Genomic DNA, 24,939 nt, shown 5'->3' with positions numbered 1-24,939 from the left:
ATTAAAAGCAATGGTGCTCTTTGTCTAAGAGAAAAACTTAGGATCTCTATTTAAATTTTTTTTTTTTAATGTTTTATTTCTAGGAGAGAGAGAGAGACAGCGTGAGCAGGCGAGGGTCAGAGAGAGAGGGAGTCACAGACTGAAACAGGCTCCAGACTCTGAGCTGGCAGTCAGCACAGAGCCCGACGCGGGGCTCGAACCCACGAACCGCGAGATCATGACCTAAGCGAAAGTCGGACGCTTAACCGACTAAGCCACCCAGGCGCCCCAGGATCTCTAAAGGAAAAGGTGAATGTATTAAATGAGTCCTTCTTGTTTCTTAGTTTTGACAAAGGAGTTTATTTTAGATGTAAACATCCCCCTGACGTACTGTGAGCTTAGAATTTTCCGTATATTTAAACTAGAAAGAGAAACTAACCAGAAATAAAGAAGATAAACACAATGACTCAATAGATTCTTATTTTCCAAGCAAAACTACAGGCAAACCATAAAAAAAGCAGAAAAAGCAAAAGGCATGAAATGTTTGCAGTTCCAACTCCCCTAAATGAGTGTTGGTGTGAGAAGGGAAGTCGTGCCATCTACTGAGATGAGCAGGGGCGGGTGGGTCAAAGTTCTGCTCTTATTTCCAGCTTGGCTACCATCCCAGGGACACAAACACCTTCAAATAAAGAGCTGATTGTCATTTGGGACTGACAGCCTTTGGCTCACACCTTAATAATAGCAAAATTGTGTTCTAAGAGGTTGGCGGGGACTAACGCACTTCATCTTCACAATAATTCCATGAGACACACACCGTCATCGCCCTATTCCATCTGCAGGGTGAAGGGACTGAGGCATGGAGCTTGCACCTACCAGAGCCCTGCAGCGGTGGGTCCTGGACTGGAGAGTGTGGGCTTTCACAGTCCTCCAGAGCGGTGCTTCCCAAGGCACCAGCCATGCAGCTGTCCCAGGGCAAAAACTGTTACAGAACCGCTTCAGGTAGCAGCTGATAGTCAGTCTTCTAGGGGCACCTGTGTGGCTTAGTCGGTTGAGCATCTGACTTCAGCTCAGGTCATGATTTCACAGTTGGTGAGTTCAAGCCCAACGCTGGGCTCTATGCTGACAGCTCAGAGCCTGGAGCCTGCTTAGGATTCTGTGTCTCTTCTCTCTCTTCTCTCTGCCCCTCTCCTGTTCATGCCCTGTCTCTCTCTGTCTCAAAAATAAAAGAAACATTAAAATAAATTTTTAAAGAAAGGAAGTCTTCTGAAACATTTATAGAAATTTGACAGACTTGTATTATATCTGTCAAAATTGTAATGGACTGGGAACTTTTTTTAAGCTGGTCCTCCCCTACAGAGGGTATGAGGAGCATTGATATTAAGCTCAGAAACCATTCCAAGTTCATTGCTGATAAGAAGGACCCTGACTCCTCATCTGTCTTCATCCAGGGATCACTGTAAGTGGCAAAGCATGTGTTCTGGAAAGGAGCCACCTGCCCGCTAAGACTGACCACTGAGAAGACATAGGGCCAGGGGAGTTGGGAGGGCAGGGGTACAGGCCTGGCCATCTCCTGAGTTCTCTTCAGTGAGCCCAAAACTTTCCCCCTGTGGTGTGCAAAATTAGGAAGAAAACACATGCCTTCTGTGCCTTGCAGAGACTTCATTACAAAATTAGCATTATGAATGATCTTGAATAAGGTCACCTAATGCCTCCTTTTCCTTTGGGGAGAAACTGTAAGGCTACAGGTTACTGCGTTCCCTAGGAACAATAGCAGTTGCTGTGGCATCTCCACACCCGTTTCTTTGGTCCATCTGATCCCAAAAGGATCTGCTAAACAATATGTTCCTTCCCCCTTGTAAAACAAACGCACCAACCCCTCTCCTCATTCTAGCAATGAAGAAGCAGCATGAAAAAAGACTCTCACTATCTGAAAAAAGAAAGGCTTAACTTGAAGCCCAAGCCGAGGACATCAAAGTCCCCCACCCCCGAAGGGAGGGATGAGGACAGTGCAGGACACACTGGTCAACTTTTCTTAGGCTCACTCAGTTTTGTGTTCTCAGGAAGCTTATCCCAAATAAACCAAAATGGAGAATTTTTTATCTCCAAGGCCACAGTTCAGCACAAAGCCTAACATTTACAGGGAAACTAAACAGTACAATGGAAAAGGCTTCGGCTGAGGTACTTTGGACCACAGAGCACAATTTTTGGTGGAGGAGATGGACGCTGTATGAAGGGAACTTCGGAGAGGAGTTGGCTGAGGCCGAGTACATGAAGATGTGCACTGCTGTGATTCATGGAAACCAAGAGAGAGAAAACACAGAGAGCCCACTTACCGTGTGCAAACTAAAAACCCAGTTAGAGTACTGCTGTCTTTAAGAGATTCAGATTGAGAGGAAAATTCCCACCACTCCTGCTTGATAGAAGACCGGATGGCCTAGAAGGCAATATTACTAGTAAGGCCTGTGGCTTTTATAGTTGACAAAGTGCATTTGCACACATGATCTCATTTAATCCTAGTCTTCATCCCAGGCAATAAACAGTAGTTTTTATAATCCCCAGTGGAAAGGAGTAATTAAGTAAGATGAAGAAATTCAAGACAATTTGCCCACATCACACCATCACTATTGAGGCACAGTGCCATCTGGCACCAGAACTTCAGATTCTCTTTCCAGAGATTTTCATGCAGCAGCTACTTCATTCAGTGTCACTCATTTCTTGGTTCATATGTCCCAGGGGGTTTCATTTCATCAGCTACTATCAGGTCACTGAGACGTAGAGAATAAATGATATTAATGCTACCTGACCAAGTACCCATTACTATATTTATTGAAACAGTGCATGTATGTGTTTGGCATGCTCTATATAATCTTTGTGGCAATTTTTTAGTGGATCTGAATTCCACATGGACTCATAAACACCTTTCCATTGGCATATTTTTGCGGAATTTTTGGTGAATTAATGAATGAGTGAATGAATGTCAGTGAGAAGGAATATTTGCAGTATTCTAGCCTGAATGTTCATCTTGTGGGGAGCTAACCAGAATCACTTGGACTGGGCTGTTCCCAGTCTCCCTGCCCCCACCAGCCACTTACACATGCGAGGTACCCACCTGTGGAGACTGATTCTGTGGGAGAGTATGTAGCCTGGGGATCTACATGCTTCAAACCATTATTGGGAAAATGTGGAGGGAAACACTGAACAGACTTAAACTATCATTCAGGGAAGAGTGGCTATAACATCAGGGCCGCCTTTTTTAGAAAATATTTAACAAACACATCACATTTTTAAGAAAACTATCTTTGTCCTACTGAATTTTGTGCAGACCCTCCTCTGAGCAGTAGTTTGCTGCCCCCTGGTGTTCATTTTCTTTTATAAAAATTTTTAACAAGCCCTTATAATAATCCTTATTAACTTTTCATTTTCTTTTCCCTCCCAGTCTTTCCAAGGAAAACTATCCCTTGAGTGTCAATGAAATAGCCAGATTAAATCACAACTAAGTTAAATTAAAGACAACGGTTTTCTGGGGCACCTGGGTGGCTCAGTCCTTTAAGCGTCTGACTTTGGCTCAGGTCATGATATTGTGGTTCATGGGTTCAAGCCCTGCATAGGGCTCCATGCTGACATCTCAGAGCCTGGAGCCTGCTTCAGATTCTGTATCTCCCTCTCTCTCTGCCCCTCCCCTGCTCGTGCTCTGTCTGTCTCTCTCTCTCTCTCAAAAATAAACACACACACACACACACAAAAAGACAAGGGTGTTCTTACCAGATACATGACAGTTGCTTAGAATAGAAACACAATTTCTGCTTCTTCTCCCAGTTGTCACTCACCAAACAGTGCCATCAACAGGGGGGTAGGAAGGACTCCAAAGGACCACATGACAAAGCCATAACCACAAAAGTCACCATATGTCACTTCAACCTGGTCTCTTTAAGGAGAGGATAATTGTCTCCTTTAAAAAGCCATTAGCTACCCCAGTACTTTCCAAACCAGGCCAGGCATCTGTGGGTCAGAGTTTAGACTCCGGGGCCTCACTCCCAGGCTTTGTGAATAGGTAGAGATGGGTCAGTTGTTTTTTAAAACTCCCCAACTAATTCCACTATACTTTCAGATTTGAGAACCACTGAACTACTACATGAGCAAGGACTGATGTATATCCAATACCTAAAAGACAGAATTTTAAAAATATTTTTAATGTTTATTTAGTTTTGAGTGACAGAGAGAAAGACACAGAGCACAAGCAGGGAAGGGGCAGAAAGTGAGGGAGACACAGAATCCGAAGCAGGCTCCAAGCTCTGAGCTGTCAGCACAGACTCAAACTCAAGGACCACAAGATCATGACCTGAGGCACAGTCGGACCTTAACCAACTGGGCCACCCAGATGCCCCAAGACCAAAAAAAAAAAAAAAAAAGTCAAGTTTTGATGGCACAGAAGAGCAAGGAAGCACACTGAAGTCAAGGATTTTGCTGTGGCCAAGAAGCAGCCCACCCGAGTGACACTGGTGTCTGGGAGCTGGTGCCCAAGGTAAAAGAGCCCCATTATGGGAGGGGTGGAGGTAGCGGAGAAAGCAGCTTCTGCTGCTCATCTGCCCTAAGTGGGGCCAGGCCCAAGGCTCAAACCACCACTGGCAGTCTCTCTGATCCTCTAATCCAGAGCCAGGCAGTCACCACACCCTGTTTGTGCTTCCCTGTCAATCTCTCTGAAATGCAGCCCTTCCATGTCTACAGTGCCCACTTTAATTCTGGTATTGAGGAAGGGGCAAGGTCAAAAGAGAAGGGGACCTTTTCTAAAACGTTCCCCTACCAAAACCATTTACTTAAAGATATTCTGCTGGTTCTGCATTTTGTGTTTTGAAGGATACTTTCCAAAGATTCCCAGGGGGTCTCTCTTTCAGGAATCCTCCAACAAGTAAAGAAAGAAACACTTGGTTCACTGTGGCCAACTGAGTACCCATGTTATGTCCTCAGTCTTTGCAGTACTTCACTAAAATTATGGGAACCCACAGGGACAGTTTTACAGGGGAGGATACGATAGCAGATGACTTGCTGGATGGAAGAAAGTAAAAAAATAGAGGGAAGTTTCAAGAATTGAAAAAGCCTCCTCAGTGCCTAGAAGAATAAATGAAGGAAGACCTACACAAAGTAATATCTTCACAATATTCCATAAGCCTAGGAACAAAGAAAAAAGCAGGTCACATGCAAAGGATCTGGAATTAGCATGCCACCAAACTTCTCAACCAGAGACACTGAAAGGCCATGGAGAAATTCCACAGGAAAAAGATAACCAACCTGGACATATACATAAGAGGCCAAAGTATATATCAAGAAATAAGACATGTTCAGACTTGCAAGGAATTCAAAATATTAAATATGTACTCTTGGGAAGGTCCTGGAAGATGTGCTTCAGCAAATAAGGGAATGAACCCAGAAAATAAAATGTATTAAAAGATAAACTAAGAGGTGCTTGGGTCGCTCAGTCGGTTAAGCGTCCGACTTAGGCTCAGATCATGATTTTGTAGTTAGTGGATTCAAGCCCAGTGTTGGGCTCTGTTGACAGTTCAGAGCCTGAAGCCTACTTCAGATACTTTGTCTCCCTCTCTCTCTGCCCCTCTCAAGCTCAAACTCTGTCTCTCAAAGGTGAATGAAACTCTAAAAAAAAAGTTTTAAGAAAAGATAAACTGAGGCACATTAAAACTTTTAAGAGTTAAAGCCAAAACTCTTCCCTGGAAAATTCTACCAGACATTTAAAACAGAGTTAATACCCATTCTTCTCAAGCTATTCCAAAAAACTAGAAATTAGAGGAAAACTTCCGGACTCATTCTATGAAGCCAGCTTCACTTTGATTCCCAAGCCAGAGACCCAGCAATAAAGAACTACAGGCCAATATCTTTGATGAATACAGATGCAAAAATCCTCAACAAGACACTTGCAAATCGAATTCAACAGCACATAAAAAGAATTATGCACCATGATCAAATGGGATTCATCCCTGGGTTACAGGGCTGGTTCAATATTTGCAAATCAATCAATGTGATCCATCACATCAACAACAGAAAAGATAAAAACCATATGATCCTGTCGATAGATGAAGAAAAACCATTTCACAAGATACAGCATCCCTTCTTAATAAAGACCCTGGAGAAAGTCAGGATAGAAGGAACTTACTTAAACATCATAAAAGCCATCTATGAGAAGCCCTCAGCTAACATCATCCTCAATGGGGAAAAACTGAGAGCTTTCCCCCTGACATCAGGAACACCACAGGTTTGTCCACTCTCACCACTGTTGCTTAACATAGTGCTGGGAGTCTTAGCATCAGCCATCAGACAACAAAAGGAAATAAAAGGCATCAGAATTGGCAAAGAAGCAGTCAAACTCTCACTTTTCGCAGATAACATGATACTCTACATAGAAAACCCGACAGATTCCACCAGAAGCCTACTAGAACTCTTCCATGAATTCAGCAAAGTTGCAGGGTACAAAATCAATGTACAGAAATCAGTTGCATTTTTATACACCAGCAATGAAGCAACAGAAAGAGAAATCAAGAAACGGGTCCCATTAACAATTGCACAAAAAGCCATAAAGTACCTAGGAATAAACCTAACCAAATATATAGGAGATCTGTATGATGAAAACTTATGAAGGAAATTGAAGAAGACACAAAGAAATGGAAAAATATTCCATGCTCATGGGTCAGAACAATAAATATTATTAAAATGTCATTACTACCCAAAGCAAACTACGNGCAGAAGACATGAACAGATACTTCACCAAAGAGGACATCCAGATGGCCCACAGACACATGAAATGATGCTCAGCATCCCCTCTCATCAGAGAAATACAAATTAAAACCACACTGGGAGACTACCTCGCGCCAGTCAGAGTGGCTAAAATGAACAAATCAGGAAACTATAGATGCCAGCAAGGATGTGGAGAAACGGGCACCCTCCTACACTGTTGGTGGGAATGTATGCTGGCGCAGCCCCTCTGGAAAACAGTGTGGAGGTTCCTCAAAAAATTAACAATAGAACTCCCTTAGGACCCAGCAGTAGCACTGGTATTTCCCTTAGGAATTTACCCAAGGGATATAGAAATGCTGATGCGTAGGGGCACATGTACCCCAATGTTCATAGCAGCACTCTCAACAATAGCCAAATCATGGAAAGAGCCTAAATGTGCATCAACTGATGAATGGATCAAGAAGATGTGGTTTATCTATACAATGGAATACTACATGGCAATGAGAAAGAATGAAATCTGGCCACGTGTAGCAACATGGATGGAACTTGAGGGTGTTATACTGAGTGAAATACGTCGGGCAGAGAAGGACAGATACCATATGTTTGCACATATAGGTGGATTAGGAGGAAGTTAACGGAGGATGAAGTGGGAGAAGAAGGGGAAAAATAGTGGGGGAGAGGGAGGGAGGCAAACCATGAGAGACTCTTGAATGCTGAAAACAAACTCAGGGTTGATGGATGGGGGAGAGGGGAGGGGGGATGGGCATGGAGGAGGGCACTAGTGGGGATGAGCACTGGGTGTTATATGGAAACCAATTTGACAATAAACTATTTAAGAAAAAACTCTTAAAAATAAATTTAAAATAAATTCAAAACAGTAAAGAGTTACAGCCAAAATTGATTCAGGCAGGATCAAACCAGAGGTGGGCAGGAGGCCTTCCCCAATAGGGGCAGGGGAAAAACTTACATAGAGAAGGTGTGGAGGCAAAGAAAAGAAATCATAGAACTGGTTACAGTTTAAAGGCTAGTTGGCCTTCTGTGACTGGTTGTCTTTAGCTTTTCAATTTTTTAACCTTGAGGCATTTATGGGCTTAGATTTTGGTTTGCTTCCATAAGCCATCATGCATTAGAACCTCTTCAGTCTCATCAAAGCCAAATGCATTAAAAGGTGAAGCCAATGAAAAAGTGAAGCTGTTACTGCCAGGTTAACAAATATTATATAAGAAAGGAAAAAATTACTCCAATATTAAGCTTAGCAGTGAAGAATATGGTCTACAAAATGACGTTGTTGTTATGTTTGTATCAGGATGTTGCAGAAGGGAATGAGGATGGGGAGTACCAGAAGCCAACCATCTACCATAATATAAGGACAGTAGCTAAAATCTCAGATTGAGAAATTCGGAAATATGACTTAATATGTTGCCTCTGAAAGACAGATGTGAGAGGGAGACTGTTCTCTGAATTCCTACTGGATGCTTTTGAATTTTGAACCATATGCATGTATTGTGTTTCTACAGTTATTTTTGCAAAGATGCATCAAATGGATTCCCTCTGGCAGGATAGTCAGTGAACTGCTCACAGTGGCTGCCACTAGTGAAGGGAAGTAGGAGGCTGGAGAAACAAGGGGAAGAGAAAAATATTTTTTACTGCGCTTCCTTCTGTATTTCTTAAATCTATACTTTGATGTTGTATTATGAAAAAGATACATGATTCTTTTTTCCAAGGCTAAAGAAACAGGAGTTGAAAACGGTTGCCCCTAGGTAGTAGAATTGGAGAGAATGAAGGGGTGGAGAGTGTAGGGATATTTTGTATCATTTTCTATGTTTATATACAAAAAGATTTTTTGCATTTTTAGCATTATATTTTAGCATTATATTTTAAGAGTATGCATATGTTATTCCATAAATTCCATGTATAAACAATATGGCATTGTTTCTTGGACACCAAAGTTTAAACACTGTGTAGGCTGCACTATTAGGCTGGCAAAGGTGATCCTGACCCAAATTCTGTAGCTAGGAAGTTTCCCTCTCATGGAAAGCTCTTTGGCCCCCTCTGCTGGTAACTGATGCACTTGTCAACAAGTATGAAAGTACTACTTGGATGTCTTCCCTAAGAACCTCCTGTAAGCAAATAAATTCATTAGTTGAGTAGTTTCATTTCTATTAAAAATGCCATTACATTATTTGAGTATGTTCTACATTAACTGGCAAAGCCAGAAAAGGAAACATTTCCATTTCACACTTTTCTATGAATTCCAAAGAACTTTTTCCCCTCAGCCATTATTTCCACATACTCAAAATCTTGGGGCATCTGGCAAGCTCATTTGGTAGAGCATGTGACTCTTGATCTCTGGATTGTGAGTTCGAGCCCCATGTTGAAGGTAGAATTTACTTTAAAAGAAAAAGAAACTAAATAAACAAATCAATAAAATCTTCTGTTACTCAAAGATGCTTTTCTCTCATGTTAGAACTGTAACAAAATACCAAATGGTAAATTTAAAGATTTTTTTTTATCCTTGCAGTTAAGTTCCAGATGTCATATGGTTAGAAATATGTTCTCTGGGGGCGCCTGGGTGGCTTAGTCGGTTGGGCGTTCGACTTTCGCTTAGGTCATGATCTCGCGGTTCGTGGGTTCGAGCCCCGCGTCGGGCTCTGTGCTGACTGCCAGCTCAGAGCCTGGAGCCTGTTTCGGGGTCTGTGTCTCCCTCTCTCTCTGACCCTCCCCTGCTCGCGCTGTCTCTCTCTCTCCTAGAAATAAATAAAAATATATTGTAGAAAGATCCATATGGTATGGTGTCATGTACTTTTTTAATACTATATTCTCCCCATATACATAAATAACCATGTAAATACACAGAAAATATCAGGAAGGCCACATACTAAATAGGTAACAAGGGAGAGGGAAGGGAAGATGTCCAGGAGAAATATTCAAAGGCACCAAGTTACAAACATATGGATTCATTAATTATGTGAGTAATTAAAAATTAATGTAAAGATAATCTCTCCATCCCCATCCAATCCCAACTCCGCAGATGTAATCAGCCTTAAGAATCCTTCCCTAACTGCTGCATCTGCAATGTCCATCTCTGGGTGCAGTAGGACTGGAGTCAGCCAAAGGTCTCTGCCCTTCCCATCCCAAACTAGTTTAGTAAATGGTAAAGAATGGCCTCTGGTTAACATAGTATATATTAATATACTATATATATAAATTATATATGCTATATAATTATATATACATATAAATATATAAATTATAGTATTTAACATNGTATATATAAAATATACACATACAAAATAGTTTAAAAAATTTTTTTTAATCTATAACTTTCTCTAGGTTCAAAGAAACAAATATACATGTACACACATTTCTTTCTCCTCTTTACTTTTCTAAAATAGGATTAGACTACACATAATATTCTATAATTTCCTTTTTTTAATATTTCAAAGATACCTCTTCAGGTAATATATAAATATATTTCATTCTTTCTAATAGTTTCACAATAATCCAGAGAAGGGAATGTATCATAATTTATTCAAAATTCCCTTATTTATGAACATTTCAGTTGTTTCTAGTGACTTTTTCTTACTATAATATAGGTATATGATATATACTCATCATTTATATATAATATTGTGGCAAAAATACAGGTATATACGAGGAAATATATACTCATATGAAATAGCAGAAAGAAAGAAAGAAAGAAAGAGAACGTTTCTTTATATCCTGCCATTTTTTTTCTGAGGAGTGCTAAATCAAAGGACATACAAATTTATGGTTTTGTTATATGAGGGCTATTTGTTTGACATGAGGGATGGAATATACCCAAATAATTTTGTTGAATTATGCAAGATAATTTGGGGTGGAAGAAAAGATTTATTAATACACAGAAGTAGCAACCTACACTCAAACTGGGTTTAAGGATTAAAAAATAGTAATTTTCAGGATTTCTCTAAGTTGCTTTCCAATATTATGCCACCTGAGGGCACCAAAGAGTTGAAAATATTTTCATGTTTTCTGCAAAAGTTCCTCAAATTTCTTCAATGAACATTTATTAAGCATTGTTCATTTTTTATGAACAAGGAGATGTACCAAGGATATAGATACAAATAAAGTATAATCAGTGCCCTTGGTGAGTTTAAGGTCTGGTGGGAGTGGTCTTAGCGCTGCAGAGGAAATGTCATGTTTTGAATTACTGGCATTTGGTGTAAGTATATTCCAGCTATCCTTGACCCTGGTTCTCTAACTAGGGTCCAGATTCCTGAGAATCTCTGAGACTCTCTGAGGGTTGGTTCAATTCACACTATTTTTGTGATAATACCAACATGTTTTTACTTTTGTCACTTTCCTTTTCTCAAGTGTGTATATGTTTTCCAGAGACTTCAAGACAATGTTATTGCTCTGCTGACTAATGAAATGTGTTTGTATAATGTGTTTTTTAAGAAATTTCTAACATAGCAGGGTGCTTGAGTGGCTCAGTCAGTTAAGCACCTGACTTCAGCTCAGGTCATGATCTTGCGGTTCGTGGTTCAAGCCACACATTGGGCTCTGTGTTTATAGCTCAGAGCCTGGAGCCTGCCTCGGATACTGTGTCTTTCACCTTTCTCTCTGCCCCTCCTTCGCTCATGCTCACATTTAAAAAACAAAAAAAAGAAATTTCTAAGGTAGCGAGATGATTCACTTTCTCCTTTGCCCAGGAGTCCCATTTCTGGCCAGACAGCAGGCAAGACAACAGGGTGTGCAAGCATCTCTGAACACACAAGCAAGGTCTGCACCCCAAGGTATTCCAAGCCCCTCTCAGCCTCCAGCTGGTGGGCATCCTACACCAACTTTTCATGCACCTGAAAGGGAATTCTCCTGTTTGCTGAGATTATATTGTGTCTGGTGTTTCTGATCTGCTTCAGTGCCTCCACACCGGATACTCCTCCCTGGCAGTAGTGATGATCCTTGCTGCTATCTTCTTTGTCATCTGCATGTGTGACCTGCACACCAAGATACAAATCATCAACTAGCCTAGGAGTGATTTCTGAATCCTCATAGCAGCCATCCTCTACCTGATCCTTGTTTTTGTCCTGGTTGAGAGAGGAAGCCACTCCAAAACCATTGCACAGGAACAGGCCTAATCAGTACGTGCCTCTGTGGCTACACATCACCTTCCACTTGAGGCAGCAAAGACATACAGCAGCCTCTATTGGACCTGCAGACGGCCAAGTGTTGAACTCCCTTCATGTCTCTTTGCAACCTGCAAATAATACTTCATTTAAATAACTCCTCCCCACTGCTACAACACTCCCAGCCAACTCCTTGTCCTTTAATTGAAGTAAAAGTGCCTTTATCAGGACCTGCTATCCCTCCTGGGTGTGGCCATCTTTATGGGTGGGCTTATGCTCACCTTCCTTCTGCAATATCCAAAAGGAGACCTTAACATCCAGGTAAGGGTGCAGAGTTCGGGCAGAAAATAAACGGGTAAATTGCTGGTATTTCACTATGAATCAAGGTAGTGGCACCAAACAGTATTAGTAACCATTATTTTTTTTTTATTCTCAGATACAAATAGTAAGGGGAGGTGGAAAATAGTCACTTAAGAATGTTCAGCTTGGGGTGCCTGGGTGGCTCAGTCAGTTAAATGTTCGACTTTGGCTCAGGTCATGCTATCAAGGCCTCTGAGTTTGAGGCCTGTGTCAGGCTCTGTGCTGACAGCCTGGAGCCTGCTTTGGATTTAGGTCTCCCTCTCTCTCTGACCCTCCCCTGCTCACACACTCTCTCTCTCTCCCTCCCTTAAAAATGAACATTAAAAATTTTTTGTTTTATTTATTTTTGAAAGCAAAAGAGAACACAAGCAGGCGAAAGGAAAAGAGAGAGAGGGAGACACAGAATCTAAAGCAGGGTCTAGGCTCGGAGCTGTCAGCACAGAGCCTGATGCTGGGCTCAAATCCACAAACTGCCAAATCATGACCTGAGCCAAAGCCGGATGCTTAAAACTGAGCCACCCAGGAGCCCCTCCCCCCAAAAAATGTTTTTAAAGAATGTTCCTGGGTGGCTCAGTCGGTTAGGCATCCAACTCTTCATTTTGGCTCAGGTCATGATCTCATGGTTTGTGGGTCTGAATCCCACATTTGGCTCCATGCTAGCAGTGCAGAGCCTGCTTGGGATTCTGTCTCCCTCTCATCTCTTTCACACAAAATAAATAAATATTTAAAAAAGAATGTTCTGCTAAAACAGCAATCATTATTAATTTTACTAGATTTCAACACTTGAGTACATGTCTTTTTAATATTCTGTGGGACATACACATAAGGCTAAATATTCCAGGTCATGTTACTCACATTTTGCTATCAGAAAGCATAAGGCAAATATGTAACACAAAACATCTAAGTGAAAGCACCTTACATTTCTTACAACTTTGGAATGAATCACAATGAAAAATAACAAAAACCTTAGAAGTATGAGCTAACAAATTTAATTTCCTTAAGACCATTACAGTGATCAACAGCAAGATTTTCCCAGATGCAAGAATCCTTCACAGTATTTATGAAAACCAATCAAGGCTCTTGCTTGAATACCGCCACTACTCACTCCCTCCTCACAAGCAAACGACTTTGTAAGAACTCTAATAAAAGATTTTGCATTCCGTGACTAAACTCTATATTCCTCCAGCATCTTTGGACTGGTCCTCATTGCTTCATTAAGTTTGCCGTATATAGTAGAAAGCACACTGATTTAGGAGATTAGAAGCCTTCATTCAAGTTCCAGAGCACTCACATACTAGCAGGAAGACTTTGGGCAGATTGCTAACCTTCTTGAGTTTCAGCTTGTAAAAATGGGGAGTACTAAGGCTACCCACTACACTCCAGCAATTGGTGTAAGGTTCAATGAAGACCATGTTTAGGAGCTCCTGGGTAGCTCATTCGGTGGAGCATCCAACTCTTGATTTGGGCTCAGGTTATGATCTCATGGGTCGAGGCTGAGCCCAGCATTGGGTTCTGTGCTGACAGCTCCAAGCCTGGAGCCTGCTTCAGATTCTGTGTCTCACTTGGTTAAGTGCCTTACTTTGGCTCAGGTCCTGATCTCACAGTTCATGGGTTCAAGCCCTTTGTCAGCTGAGAGCCTGGAGCTTGCTTTTGATTGTGTCTTTCTCTGTCCCTTCTCTGCTCATGCTTTCTGCCTCTCTCAAAATAAATACATTTAAAAAAAAACATTTAAACATCTTTAAGAAAATTGGGGCACCTGGGTGGCTTAGTCGGTTAAGCGTCCGACTTTCGCTTAGGTCATGATTCCGCGGTTCGTGGGTTCGAGCCCCGCATCGGGCTCTGTGCTGACTGCCAGCTCAGAGCCTGGAGCCTGTTTCAAAGTCTATGACTCCCTCTCTCTCTGACCCTCCCCTGCTCACCCTGTCTCTCTCCCTCTCCTAGAAATAAATAAAACATTAAAAAAAATAAAAATAAAAAATAAAAATTTTTAAGAAAATTACCTTGCTAGATTTCTTTCCATTGAGATACATAGGGGAAAAAAAAAAAAGATAACATTGCTGAGCGTTTGACTATGTGCCAAGCTTTCATAAAGCCATTACATGTATTTTTTTGAGTGCTCCAAATAAGATCCAATTTGACATTGAAGGAAATTGAGGCACATACTAGTTAGGTAATTAAATCAACATCACACAAAAACTATCCAATTAATCTCTCTTTTCCTAATAGCACTTGAAATGCTTGAAGACAGCTTTCTTACCTGCTCTATTTCCCTTAGGTTTTCTGCACCCTTGCACAAACATCTATTCTCCAGAAAAGCCTGGCCAGAAAGTTGACCCAGAATCCTGGAACAGAACCAACTGATTAGTGGAACTTCTGACACCCAAAAATGCCTACACTAATTAGGTACAGTAAGACAAATACCTGTGAAGGGCCACCGGCTTGCAATGAGAGACAGTTTAGAAGAATCTAACCTCTCTTCATAATTATCTCTAAGTCAGAAAGAACAGCGTGAAAATCTGTCAGCAACTGTAATTTCAGAACTCTTGTCTACCAAATCGATGGCTGAAATTCAAGGCAAACAACCTTCCTCTCAAACTTTTTCACTGAAGTCACACCTTAGGAAAAAAAAAATAATGCTTTCATTTGAGAGAGAGAGCCTGAGCAGGGGAGGGACAGAGGATCTGAAGTGGGCTCCAACCTGACAGCAGAGAGCTTTATGTGGGGCTACAACTTTCGAGCCATGAGATCATGACCCGAGCCAAAGTCAGATGGTTAACTGACTGAGCCACCTAGGTGCCCTAAGAAATGGGATTTTTCTTTTTTAGCAGACGGACACATCAGAACTGGACCATTCAAAAGATGACTGTTTCCTTCAGAAGTCAGAATGGTAGTCTCTGCACTTAACACACAGGACAGGGGTAGTCACTGAGAAGGTAGGCGCTCAATAGGGGAATGATTTCGGTGATGCCATTGCATAAAGGATTTTTAGAATACTTTTAGAATACTTTTCAGTTATTTCCTCCAAAGTCAAGATATATGTTTATCTTTAACAGTAGTTCTTCTTAGCCTTAGAGATCACTGCTTTAAGTTGTGTAATTCCTTCTTCCTCTCAATTGTGTAACAAACCATAGGAAAGTACATTAAAACAAAGAGTTTGAATACATTTTAAATGTAAATTCAGTGTATTTTTAGAAATGCCAAAAGCACTAATCAAAAAGATTAAAAAGAAATTTTTTTTCAGGTACTCAGAAATGTGCCTTGCTATCTATACATAGAATTCAAGACTTACCTTCCCTGGAACATGGATACACACATATAAGTTAAATAGATCATGTTTCTTGAGATAGGGACACACCTTTATATCTTTGGGTTTCCTCAATCACTAACACTACATTATGTTTATAGTAATTACAATTACTCAATTATTTGATTTTTAGTAAACTTTCAGATTTAGTTTGGAGCAGAGAGAAAAGGCTTACTTACTAAAAGAGAAAAATTTCTTCATACTCATTTTTCTGAAGGCATTATAGAAAGTATTACTGATGGACTAGTCGCCTTTGGGAATTTCTTTAACATGGGCCAGATCCTTGTTCAATTTTCTCCCAACATGCCAGAAATAGTTTGCCTCTTTCATTGCTAACACATACACGTCCACCTAGAGGACTCTACCGAAACTCATACCTGGAATGCGGCATTCACAAGTTAATGTGGGGCTTGAACTCACACCTCCTGATCAAGACTGTCACATGATTCTCTGAGCTAGCTAGGTGCCCCGTTATCTTTACTCTTCCTACTTTTAGCAGAGGGCCTGGCCTAACACACCCTCATTTTAGCCAGTTTATTATTTGCTTTGAGAAGTGGCAGATACAATAAATATTTACTACTGATCATATTTAAAATGTAAACCAGTGTAGAATGGTATGTACACTTCCTCTTCATCTTCAATCAGATCCCTTCTTATCCGGGTTGGATTGAGCGGGTGATTTTAACTTCGCATCAGTTAGAAGGTGTTCAACCCTGGGGCACCTGGGTGGCTCAGTCAGCTGAGCGTCTGACTTCAGCTCAGGTCGCGGATCTCGTGTTCAGGAGTTTGAGCCCTGCATTGGGCTATTAGCACAGAGCCGAAAGAAAGGTTATCTATCTCTCATCCCAATTCACCAGACCACTATCTGTTCATCTTTAGCATCCCAGATAAAGGGAAAAGAGAAAGAAATGTAGTGGAGGTACCTAGTCCAACTCCAGCTTAGAACTGTTATTTCCACAAAAAGCATGAAATGATGTGTAGAATGCAATTCTTATTTTTAAAGATTTGAAAGCACTGAACCCCATCTTTGTAATTAGTGCACAAGAACATTATTTACCGTTAAAAGTACAATGATTACATTTCAGAAAACTGGTAAACCTCATTTCAAAGATTACATCAGATCGAGCATAATTTATAGGTGAACATAATGCCAAAAAATGCAGCAGAGATTCAAACAGCTAAATTTTAGTTCACGGAGATCTCAACCAGATGTTTCTCGTCAGACCATTTAAAATAGGATCTCTGTGTGACTGAACATATAATTTTAAAAACATACACTACATGCTCCTTGGAGCTTCCTGTTGAATAACAGGGTGTTAAGCAGTGAAAAATCAGCTAAAACTTTTACACAACAGCTACTGTGTGCCCAGGATTTACACCAGGTGCTCTTCATGATTTTTATCCTCAGAGTAACCTTCAGGATAACTCTTCAAAATATTAGTATCGTAAAGCATTAAATATCTGGATTAAAACCAGAGATCCTAAGGTGCAAAGCTAGTTTTCAAACTCAAGTGTGACTATTTACACCATACTATTGCCTGTCAATATGTGAGATTCACCATTTTTTAAGCTTTCTAGTGACACCAATGTACAAAAAAGTTTGGGAGCCACTCCTCTATGGGCTCTTAGCATACCAAGAGGACACTATATTGCACTGAACATGCCACAGAAGTGTCCTTCCAAAAGATCTTATGATTTGATACACTATAAACTGCAATCATTGTGCCAGAATGTTTCTACAAAACAAATATAACAAAACAAGTATAGCAGGTGGAGTGAACTTACCAGCTAAATGTCATCAAGTGATTAACTGCACAATTTATGCTTAAGTAAACAAGAAAAACTCAATTACAAAACCTTTTAAAGTAGATAATTACTGACTTACACGTTCCCAAGCTCTTAACTAAAAACTCCTCAGGTCCACGTGTCCCCAAGTGCTATATTTTAAAACCGTATCTCTTAAGTTCAAGCATGCAGTCCTAAACAAGGAAACACCATTAAATAGCAAAAGAGAAGAAAGCTTTTCTGAAGTACTTGGGAAGGGGATTTTTCTGTTGTTTGACATGCTCCACCCACCCCCTCCACCATGACCAGGTAGCCTCTAGAACCTCCAGAAACATAACTATTAAAAAGTTGTGGGACACCTGAGTGACTCAGTAGGTTAAATGTCTGCCTTCAATTCAGGTCATGATCTCACGTTTCTTGAGTTCCAGCCCTACATCGAGCTCTCTGCTGTGCTCACACAACCCAGTTCAGATCCTCTGCCTCCCTCTCTCAAAAATAAACTTTAAAAAAGAAAAATGTTTTTTAAATCCAGCTCTCAATTAGTGATATACTATTAAATACCCTAGTGATATATTTAATAGCCCTAGCAATATATACTTTTTATCATGTAATAATCCAAAATAAAATTAAAATCTCATTTTCAAGAAAAACTTTAAAAGGGTGGGTCTTTTCTAATCCAGGTGCCTAGATTCTAATAAAAGAACTTCTTAAACATCTTTTATAAAGTTGTGAGCAGGACATTATGGAGCAATTAGAATGTGATGTCAGGTTAACTATAGGTTTTTAGGGTCAAAAACAAGTCATTTCTGACATATTCCTAAGTAAGCTTAAAATAGGTTCATATAACCATATTGTAACAACAGTACATAATAAACACTAACAAAAGGAACTTAAAGTATTTGTATATAGGAATCAGGCCCTTCAAGACAGTGAATTTTAATAGTTAATACAAATCTTATGTTATCAAATCAATATTTTTAGGTTAACACTTCTACATTTATTTCAACTTCAATAGAAATATTTATGGAAATATAAATTATTCTAATCCTTATCTTAATATAAAGCAAATAAGATACAATTTTTGAAATGCTATTTTAAATCCATTACCATAAGATTTTTGCTCATTAATTACATTTCATACCAAAAAACAGGGGGCACTGAGAGCAGGGAGGTAGTAATAAGAGGGAAGGATTACAAAGGAGAAAACACCAAAAACCTTCTGGGGGTGACAGATATTGTTCACTACCTTGATTGCAGTGATGGTTTCAGAAGTCAAAGTTTATCCAATTATATGCTTTAAATGTGTAGTTTATGTCAATTTACACTTTAATAGGGTGGTTTGTAAAACAACAACCTGCTAAAGAGAAACTGAGTATGAAGCAGCCCAAAGTACTTTTTTCTTCTCCATATCTCCCTGGCTGATTTCAGAGTTCAACAATTCCACAGTAGATGTACAATTTAACTAGTTTCTGTACTTGTGAGCTCCCTTTCAACTATGGTCCGAACTCTTTACTAGATACCCATTATTCAGACAGAAAGTTAAAATTATGCTAAACTTTAATGGTTCTATTGAAATACATGTGTATGGAACTACCAGCTCAGTAACCAATCTTGTTGATGCTATCATTTAATTAGAATAACCATATACCTTACCATGCTTATAAAGGTAAACTACTAAACACATTCTGCATTAATATGTGAATGCACAATAAACATTACTTAATTGCTGATAAATGAGAATTAAGGCCAAAAAATTTATCTGAATATAAAGCAGGAGATGCCAGAACATTTTTAAGAAATCTTTCCTGAAAGCTATACTGTGGACAGTAAGATAGATTTTAACGTAAACGACATTTCTCAGGTCGCTTCTAATGTTAGCAAATACATTTTCTGTCTGATGTCATTAATCTGTTAACCAAATAGTGCAATCTAAGAGTCCCAAAGACATTCAATATGTGATACTGACAGCTTTGTCAAAACATACTTCTTAGTACTCTTGTGGCCCTAACACTGTATTTAACTTTTGGTGACTTGACTGCGTTGTGACATATTATATAGCAAAAATCTATTTAAAAGAGGACTTTAAGATATATTTAATACTTTGTTATCACTCTAACTCATCCTCTGGGTTTTGTGGGGGTAAAACGATGTTTTTGTTTTGTTTTGTTTTGTTTTTTAATTTCCCCATCACCAACAGTCTCAGTGTGAACAGAAAATCTGGCTTCTGTTGAAAGCTGGGGAGTCTGGGGAGGATCCTGAGGTAGACACAGCAAAAAACACTGCAGCCTTCTGAGAAAATACAATTTAAAACATGAAAAACTCTGAGAATTAGCTTAATCTGATCTAAAACCTACATTTTTGCTCTGAGATTACACTCTTTACAATCAACATATATTTAAACACGGATGGAAATGGGATGAGGGAGGCTAAAAGCAAATGCAGGTAAACAAAACCAGAAAAATCAAAATACAAATATACAGAACCAAATTACTCTTCCAGTCAACAATGAAACAAATGATTCTAAAATTAATATGCAAGTGAAAAATAAAGTGACTGTTTAACATTCATTCAATAAACTTAAGCATTTGATAATAAAAAGGCTATTTTCCATAACTTTCTTTTTCTAAACTAAGAAAGTAATCACTATCTTTAATAAAGAAAGTATAACTTTGTTTTAATAAGTAAATAAAGCACATTGTGTTTAGAGACCAATACCTTGAACACTACAGAGAACAACAATATTCTGAAAATCCAGTTTATTTTCCATGTGTGGACAGATCCAGTCAGTGTGATCAGTTTTTCCGCATGTGTAATAATTTATCAAAATAAGTTTTCCCACAAGACTCTTCCATCAACTCTGAAAGTCCTGGTCTGACAACATACCCAAATAAAATTCTTGAAAATCACCTCTTAAAATTTGGAAGAAAGTGTGTCAAGTCGTTCCTGTAACGTTTACTGAACTACAAATGGCTAAAGAGCAATTTATGTTTTAAAAGGTGACTAGTACAACACTTGAGTTCAGGAAATTAATGTTTTAGTGCACTTTGCTCCAGTTTTAGCCAACATGCTACAATGTCCTTTGGGGTTGGGGTTGGGGGCACAAAGTGGACTTGAGGATTTCCATTGTACGAAAAGATAATGACTCTGCAAGCAAACAGTGTAAGCTGCCTTTTTTCTTAAGACCTGGACATTTTAAGACAGAAGCTTTGCAAAACATTACACAATTTTTTATTATTAAATGAGAAAATCTCATTTGTTACATCGTCACATTGCTAGTCAGAGAAATGCTGCAGTGATGAAGAAAGTCAATGTTCGATCAACCAAAGTCCTCATTTCTACAACATTCATTTACAAAGAAATAATGTTCAACACAGCCCAACACAACATTCTTGGTTTTCTTCATAGTGAAGTCCCTCAAAGAAATCTTCTAATGGGGTATTTTACTACATAAATTATAGTTCTTCATTTTACAATTCACCCCAAACTGCATGAGAGATGTATCACACTAAAATGTCTAAAGTTGTTAGGAAATCCTTCACACATCGTCATCATCTGATGTGTCACTGCTACTTGTCTCTGTGTCATCATTCTCAATAGTGGGTTTGAAAGTGCTGTTTTTCCAGGGTCCAAACTTGAAGTCACAGATCAGGCCATTTTTCAAAATACCATTTTTCCTCAGACCATTCTTCTGTAACTAAAAGATAAAAAATAAGTAAATTAAATAAATAATCTATCCTCCAGGGGTAACTTATAAATCAAAAATACTATAGTAATTCAATGTAACCATGAATACATTAATAAAATTGTATTCTACCCTGAAAATTCCAGATGGTATCATTTCCATCATTCCGGGAAACTAGTTAAAAACAGGTAATTCATCCAACTATACTAACAAAATATTTCCTGGGAATAAATCTGTACTTTTGAGAGAACCACAATTAACAACTACCAAACCAAAAAATAAATAAAACTAGTATATATGATTAGTGTAGCAGAAAGAGCACAGATTGTAGATGCAGACAGGGTAAGTGCAACTATCACTTGTTAAGGCACTAATAAGCATTCCCAAATTTTCATTTCCTTAAGTGAAAGTTGTAATAAATAAATACCTTCAGATGCTAACAAATATAATCAATAGCCATTAAGCTTTAGCTGTTTATTATTCTGTCCGAACTAGGCTATTAATACAACCTATAAACCACTTTATTCATACTTTGCAGAATAAGTAGAATATAAACTATTGCAATACTAAGTATTCAAGTAAGGTGCACAAAATAAGAAAATCAAATTGAGCCCTTTGCTTAATCAAAGAGATTCTGATACTGGGAAAGAATTAGTCTTTTCTTTCTGAAAATGAGAAATCAGAAATAAAGGGATTAGAATGGTAATAAATAAGAAGTGGGTCAAGATCACATATTGGAGAGGGGGATCCAAATTAGAAGCAATTAAGACACAAATTAATAATGCTAACACACTATTAGCTCTGGTCTCTTGAATTTCTTTGACGGCAAAGGAGACTCTCTTCCATCAAAACTTGGTGGAAATTTACACCAAAATCTCTAAATACAACCTTCTATAAGACCAAATCCTGCTATCTAATAGTATTGGGAACTGTTTATAAGTTTGACACTCTAAAGGGTTGTTTTGTTTTGTTTTTTAATCGCATTAGGCTAGGGCCCACATGAAAAGAGCTGCCCACATCATAAATATCTAATTTTGTTAGAGACCCTGACAAACAAGAGACAAGTCTAGAGTCTTAGCCCTCAATTTTCCTCTTACCCTTTCTATTTCTCTATTTTCCATAGCAGATTTTCTTTCCTACCTGAATTCTACAGTATAAACTTATCTTAAAATTAATTCCCTCTTCACTTTGAGCAAATAACCTCATACCACGTTTACTGAGAAAAGCCAAAACATATGTATATAACCTGTGGTATTCTCAGCCACTGTGATGATTACATACACACTTTGTCCTTTTTCTAAAGGTACACCTTTCCCATCCCCCAAAGTTCTAACCTTCCTGTTCACATAGTTATCATTAAGAGTGCCTAATCTTTCCACAGCTTGAAATCAGCTGGAGAATTTTGATTAAAAACACAAAACTACGTCTATTTTCTCTAAATGTCTGTACTGGCCCCAAGAACATCTACCTTAGTTGTGTTCTTTTTAAAAAACTCCTAAAAGCCTCCTGTATTCCTATTTATAATGAAACAACTGTCAGCTCATAGGTTGAATTTTCAAATCCTGCTGATTTTATTTCAGATCTCTTAGTTTCAAGACCATTTCTGACTATCATTCCTCAACTCTAGGCCCTCATTTATCCCTTCTCTAATTATTACAATATATTCCCAACTGATCATCCTGATTCTAGTCTTCTGATGTACACTGCACACTACACTTGTACTTCCTCATGTACAAATGACTGTTTCATATCCCTAAAAAACCTTCAGAAGGGCACCTGGGTGGCTCAGTCGGTTAAGCATCCGTCTTTGGCTCAGGTCATTATCTCATGGTTCTTGGGTTCAAGCCCCACGTCGGGCTCTGTGCTGACAGCCAGCTCAGAGCCTGGAGCCTGCTTCAGATTCTGTATCTCCCTCCCTCTCTGACCCTCCCCTGTTCATGCTGTCTCTGTCTCTCTCTCAGAAATAAATTTAAAAAACAAAAACAAAAAAAAAAAAAACAACCTTCAGAATTTTCTAATCATAGAACACAATATATACTCCTGACATGGCAAACAAGCACCTTTATAATAGGATTCCAATGTATTTTCCAACCTTACATCCTGGTTAAAGTCCCAGGCTATGAAATCAGCCAGATTTGGGGCTCAACTTCCAACCCCACTACTAATAAACTGTTACCACCTAGAGAAAATTACACAACCTCTGTGCAGCTTAGTTTCATCATCTATACAGAAGGACTAATATCAGTACCTATTTCACACAAATGCTATAAAAATACACTTAACACAATAGCTAGGAGGCATTAAGAGTTCATACAATTTTACTTAAATCAGGAAGGCCATGTAATTTATCATTCAAAAGAGAGCACTTTTGAAAATGAAAGGGAGCACTTACTACTTAGTAACTACAGAATAACCATAAACTGGAACTCCATAGGATAAACCAGGACTTAACACTTACCCTATTACTGTTACCATATCTTTTCATTAAAACCTTTCTGATCAACGCTCCAGCCACTGTGAATCCCAACATAAGCTCTACTCTTATTTTTTGCCTTTGTTCACTCCTTACAGCAGGAATGTCATTCCCTCATCTTACTTATCAAAGGCCAATTCAAATCCAACTCCTCAGTTATACTCTCCCCAAATACAACTGGAATTAATCCTAAATTAATCCCAGGAATATAACTTCTGTGTGGGCAAAAATCTTGTGTTTTTTTACAGCATTCTAGATCAGGGCCTGGCACAAAGTAGGCACTCAAGAACCATCTGATGGATTTACATGACATGGACGCACACACCCTGGTTCGCTCTCTCTTCTCTCCTGTCCTCACCTTAAATATTTTGAAAACTATCACACTCCTCTTTATGTGGAATACCTCTTACCCTCATTTAACTGTCACTCTGTGAAGGTGCTCTCATCTATGTAAAGTCCATAACATCTTGGGCATAGTGACTACTCAGTGTCTGCATTAAAAAGGGGAGCTTGAAATCAGACTCTCCTCTGTTATCGGATAAAATATAATCCTTTTATAAAGAGTGTCAAGCCCTAATGATTTTTCAGGCATCTAAATGTAAAATGAGAGGTCACAGTCAATATAAATGTATCCATGTCCTAATCACTAGTTTAGAAAAATTTATACTTACATGCCACTGCTCTCCAACATAATTACATTTTATTACCACATTTTTGTTAAGATTTTTTCTACCTGCCCCAGTTATGACAAAGTTTAATGCCAACCAACTATCTCTGTCAGACAATATCTGTATTCTTTGGAACTACTGCCTTATAGTTATCACCAGGTTCTGTCACCTGGTGGATTTTTCCTGAGGCCTTTTCCTAATTCAGAACAAATTGTTTAGAGAGATTCACAAAGTGGTATAACCATACAATGACTAGTACTCACCAAACATGGGTGAATTTCAAAGGAAGGAAAGCGGCCAAATCTAAGACTATATATATAATGTTTGGTTAAATTACTAAAACATTCTAGAAGCAAACTGTAGTGACAGAAAACAAATCACTGTCTGCCAAAGACTAGAACTGGAAGTAAAATAACTGAATGCAAATGGGGGTGATGGTTTACAAAACTATATACACCTGTCAAAGCTCAGCCAACTGTACACATTAAGTTAAATTTTTGTATGTAAAATATACAGTACAATAACTTGACAAAAAAATCCTTCACAACTATCACCCATCATTAACTTCATAACGACGTTGTGAACAATATGTGGCTAAGAACCTACCAATAAAAAATTTTAATTGGGAAGAAATATCAAATTGAAAAATAAAATTATCTGTTCACAAATGACATGACCTTATTTGTAGAACACCTTAAAAATTCCACACAAAAACTGAGAACAAAAATAGCAAAGCTACACAATGAGATCCATACACAAAAGTCAGTTGGCTTCTGTAACAATAAATAATCTGAAATGGAAATTAACAATTCTATTTGCCATAGTATTTAAAAGAAAAT

General features: G+C 38.8%; 1 protein-coding gene and 1 pseudogene across 2 annotated transcripts in view; one reads left to right on the top strand and one right to left on the bottom strand.

Moving 5' to 3' along the window:
• Positions 1–835: 835 nt before the first annotated feature.
• LOC144239056 (proteolipid protein 2 pseudogene) lies at positions 836–11,985 on the top strand (annotated as a pseudogene).
• Positions 11,986–20,018: 8,033 nt separating this feature from the next.
• The window catches only part of GPBP1 (GC-rich promoter binding protein 1), a 72,985-nt gene continuing 68,064 nt past the window's right edge, over positions 20,019–24,939 (bottom strand). For both annotated transcript variants that reach the window (XM_077773002.1, XM_077773003.1), the window contains one exon: positions 20,019–20,971. In XM_077773002.1, the coding sequence (XP_077629128.1) occupies positions 20,813–20,971 (159 nt within the window). In that variant the 3' untranslated portion in view covers positions 20,019–20,812. The remainder of the gene's footprint in view (positions 20,972–24,939) is intronic.

The sequence above is a fragment of the Crocuta crocuta genome, unplaced genomic scaffold, assembly GCF_008692635.1.
Source record: "Crocuta crocuta isolate KB4526 unplaced genomic scaffold, BGI_CrCroc_1.0 scaffold107, whole genome shotgun sequence".
Classification (NCBI taxonomy): Eukaryota; Metazoa; Chordata; class Mammalia; order Carnivora; family Hyaenidae; genus Crocuta; species Crocuta crocuta.
The sequence above is the reverse complement of the archived record's forward strand: the minus strand, read 5'-3'. Positions and strand labels throughout refer to the sequence as shown.